Below are 4,193 nucleotides of genomic sequence, written 5' to 3' on the forward strand. Positions count from 1 at the left end.
ACTCAGTAATCGAGACAGAGAGGTACTTAATAACATTTTTAGAAATCAAAATTAATGCAGAAAAATCCATAATGAACAAAGTGTTAAAATTTTAAACCGGGATCAATACAAGTTAAAAGTCCTGCCAGCCTAGGTATTATCTTTAGAACAAACTCCGAGTCCTGCAAGCACATGCCCAACCCGCCGTGCCGGCTGCGTCCCCAGCGCCTTCCCTTAGCGGGGAGGACGAACTCAGTCGGGGTCAGAAGAAACCACGAGAATCCAAGTTCTCCATTCCATAAAGGATTGTCGGACACAGAAGGGGGGGCGCAAGGTGCTTAGATGTGCCTCAATTTCCTCTCTAGCCCCCCTGCCCAAAGCTTAATTTCCCCCACGCCACCCTCCGCTATCACGGGGCGTAGACGTGGAGCTGGGAGCCAGCAGTGTGGCCCTCGTGCCTGTGCCAGAGGCCGGAGTTCAGGGGATCGAGGCCACCTGCCAACACAGAGCCACCGGAAACCAACCACCAGAAACAGTCCCTGGGGCCAAGGACGGCCCCTGGGTCACAGATGTCAACCTCCGGTACAAGGTCAGCATCCCGGGCAGCGGGTAAAGGCCACACCGGCCGACGGAACGGAACGCTGCCGACCGGGTGTTGCCAAGGGTCAGCTTGCGGCTGGAGGGCGCCCTTCCTCTCCCCTCAGGGACACGGGCCTCCCTCCTTCCGAACACCTGGAAACCACCTGAGGGAGGAAAGCAGGGCAAGGTACGTGCGTTAACGGAGGGGCCTTCAAGCAGAGCGGACCCAGAGCTGAGTCGGCTGGTGACAGCGGCCCGCGGCCCCTCCCCCCCCGCACACCTGGCGTGGCTGGGCCCCCAGCTGGGCTGCCGCTTCCAGGTGGGCTCAGGAAGCCTCACGCGCACTCGTCCGCGCTCCCCCCGCCCCGGCAGGAAGGTGACCGGAGCCACCGTGGCCACGTGGGCCAGACCCCCAAGTGACACGTGGAGGGGGCCGCGGCCGGGGTACCCGAGTGCCTGAAGCACAACCCCCCGTGACTGTCCTGGGAACCAGAAATACACTTGGTTTGAGCCACTGCACCCCAAGGCTTACTTGTTTAGGCAGCTCGCCAGCTCACCAGGAGAGATGGCATCAGCCAGACCGCGGAGAGCACGGGGGTCTTGGCGGACGAATTCCGAGCCGGGAGCCGCTCCGGTTTAGAACGACTGCTCTGCCCTCTGCACACACCGCGTCAGCAAGTCTTGCGATCGGATTATACTCGAGCCCTCCCCCTCGTTGCCCTCCCGGGAACCGGGAGAGGACAGAGTGACCTTGACCTTGGAGAGGCCACTCCCTTGGCATAAAGGTGCTGGGAGTAAACAGAAGAGCTTGTGGTCTAGTTTTATATGAAAGATTTAGGAGGATGAGACTATTTGCTTCAATGACCCTCCCTCAGTAGGCTGGGCCAGGCTGCCTGTGATGAAGTCTGAACCTCTGCCCTACCCGCGCCCCGCCTCCTGGCTGGGTTCTTCATTCCACAGATCCGACTGGCCACACCTCCATTTTGCTTTTCAGCCACGCCAACTTACTTCCAGAGTAGCTAAGATACAAAATCCTGAATCCAGTTTGGAAAGATCTGGGCGACGAGGAATGACGACAAGAAATCTGACAATGGCAGGTTTTATTTATACACAGAACAACCTATTTACAACCCCAGGTTGGGTCTGTACACAGCAATACAGGAGGCATTTGCTTCCACGGCGGGCACCGTATAAATTAAGATCATAAATATGAGGGGTAAGCCCCGCCCGAGGGCACAAAACCTTTTGTCCAAGACTCCCCAGGACCCTTCCTCCCTCCCTCCACGCTGACGGGACCGGGGTCCCCGCGGGACAGCGCCCAGCCTCGGCAGGGACGTCGGGGGGGCAGGCAGAGGAGCGGCCTCACGGGAACCAACACGGCCACCGCAGCAGATGCGGCACCGGCCGGACGCCAACACGCTTCCATGCAACACTCACGTTTACTCCATTCGCCTCTAACTTACTAGAATCAGAAAAACGGTTTTTTACGTAAACAGTGTTGTTTTAATCACTGACGACATACTAATTCTAAACACCATGCTTCACCCAGCCCTCGGGCTTTCCCAAGGGAGGGCGCGGAGGGTACGGGACGGCCCCACAGCATCAGCACCGGCCGCCGCTCCCCTCCTCACCAAGCACGCGCCTGTCCCCGGCTCGCCCCGAGGACCTCAGAGCCCAGGATCCGGCCAGAGGTGACAGAGCAGACGCCGTTCTGGTACCGCGGGCTCAGGACCCCACGGTCTCCTTTGTCAGCCTGCTCTACCTTGAAAGCCGGTGACTTCCAGTGGCCAGATGATCCCTCTCTGCCTTCCCGGTTCCAAAGCAGCCGTCTGATGGCACAGCGGGCATCGGGGTGGGGAAGGCCACGCACAACAGCTGAGCACGCTGCAGAGCACAGGGCCCCCCGCCCCCCCAGCCCCACCCTGCCCTGTCGCCGCCACCACACCCTCAGGGACAGGAGCAGGCCAGGTGCCCGCCAGGGCCCCAGCAGGAGTGCCCCCAAACTGGCAGCAGAGGCCCGGCCGGGCTCACGGGGGGCGGGGGTGGAGGGGCCACCGTGCACCCCAGTGAGGGGGAGGGGCTTGCAGAGGGAGCAGCAGGCAGATGCTCTTCAGCGCCCCAAAGGTTCCCCCCCTTTGAGGTTCCCCCAAGGGTGGCCGGATGACACCTGCAGCCCACCCCCCCCCCCCGTCCCCTCACTAGGATGAGGGGTGAAGCGAGCTACAGGGTAGGGGCGCGGGGGCCCGGCTCGCAGCTGGGCCAGGTTACAGAGCCCTGCAGGGTGGGCTGTGGGGGCGACGGGGGAGACGGGGAGGGCCGGGGACGTGGGCGAGAGCGGCCCGAGGCAGACAGCCGCCCACAGGGCCAGAGACGGTCGGTGGAGACGGTCCCCCAGGGCGGGGCGAGGCATCGCCCCAGCGCCCGGGACGCACTCGCGCTCACCAACACCGAGCTCACGCAAACACACCCTCTGTCTGAGGGGACACGGGAGGCTACGGCATCTCGGGGACAGAGGGACCACGTGCCCACGCCAGCAGCTCAAGAGGAGAGCGCCACGCGGACTAGGCCAAAGGCAACCAGAGAGGGGATCTGTCCGCCCGAGATCGTCACCGTCCGTCCGCTCGGCTCGAGGAGGGCGAGCGCGCTTCGTCCTTCGTCTCCGCGCACCGAGAACACAGGCGGGACGGCAGCGCGTCCAGGCCGCTTTCAAAGCAGGAGAGGCGGCGTCTCGGCCAAAGACTCCGCAATACCCGGGGGACATCAGGCGGGGGCCTTGCGAGGCTGCCGCGGAGAACCAGGGTGGCCCGCGGACATGGAACTTGCCGGCGCGGGAGGCTGCCGGCCAGGCCGGGGTCCGCACGCCCGGGGGAGGCCACGCGGCGCGCGGTCACGGGGCTCGCAGCGGGGACCCGCGGGATGAGCTCGCGTGGCCCAGGCGGGCCGCCTCCACGGGACAACCCGGCGCCCGGAGGCCGGGCCCGGCCCGGGTCCCGGGTCGGCAGGAGCGGAGAGGTGGTGGCGGTCCGCCCCACGCGGTGTCGGGGCCGGACGAGGTGTCGTTTCGAAGGTAGCTGTGTTGGTGTGCGCGAGACCCCGGGACGGTCACGGAACGGGCGTCCGCGAGGCTTCCCGTCCGGAGCAGGGGGAGTAGCACCATGAGAAGGGGCAGCGGGTCCCCGGCCTCAGTCGCGGGGCGAGCGGGGGACGCAGGCCGACAGGGCCACGGCTAGGCCTCGGTGGCAGGAGCGCTCCGGCTCAGCTCCTTGATGCCACACAGGATCCGCTTCACGTGGCCCACCTTGGTCACGCCGAGGTCCTGCAACGAGAGGACAGCACCCTGACGCCGGGCAGGGAGCCGGGCCCCCGCGGGCCTTCCCGCCCGATCTTCCGAACACAAACGCGGTGAGGACGAAGACGGTGACGCGAGGTGAAAACGACACACACAGCCGTGCAGACGCCCGCCACACCCCTCCCGCGCGAGCCACAGTCACCGGCGCCTTCGTGCCAGACAGATACAGACCCCGCCCGGCAGCAGGTGAAGGCAGGTGACTCGAGAGCGCGGCCGTGAGGACGTCCCGGGGAGCCTTTCGCCCTCGCGGGGGGGGGGGGGGGGGGGGGGGGGGGGGGGGGGGGGG

General features: G+C 65.1%; 1 protein-coding gene and 1 long non-coding RNA gene across 2 annotated transcripts in view; one reads left to right on the forward strand and one right to left on the reverse strand.

Moving 5' to 3' along the window:
- LOC121014406 (uncharacterized) lies at window positions 1-1,792 on the forward strand. Its single transcript, XR_005783200.1, has 2 exons — window positions 1-568; window positions 684-1,792. It is a non-coding gene; the product is annotated as an uncharacterized LOC121014406 (long non-coding RNA).
- DGKD (diacylglycerol kinase delta) overlaps window positions 1,644-4,193 on the reverse strand; it is an 86,911-nt gene continuing 84,361 nt past the window's right edge. The window contains 1 exon segment of the mRNA XM_040450640.1: window positions 1,644-3,874. Within this exon segment, the coding sequence (XP_040306574.1) occupies window positions 3,785-3,874 (90 nt within the window). The 3' untranslated portion in view covers window positions 1,644-3,784.

Source organism: Herpailurus yagouaroundi, unplaced genomic scaffold, assembly GCF_014898765.1.
Source record: "Herpailurus yagouaroundi ecotype Mexico unplaced genomic scaffold, PumYag 202, whole genome shotgun sequence".
Lineage (NCBI taxonomy): Eukaryota > Metazoa > Chordata > Mammalia > Carnivora > Felidae > Herpailurus > Herpailurus yagouaroundi.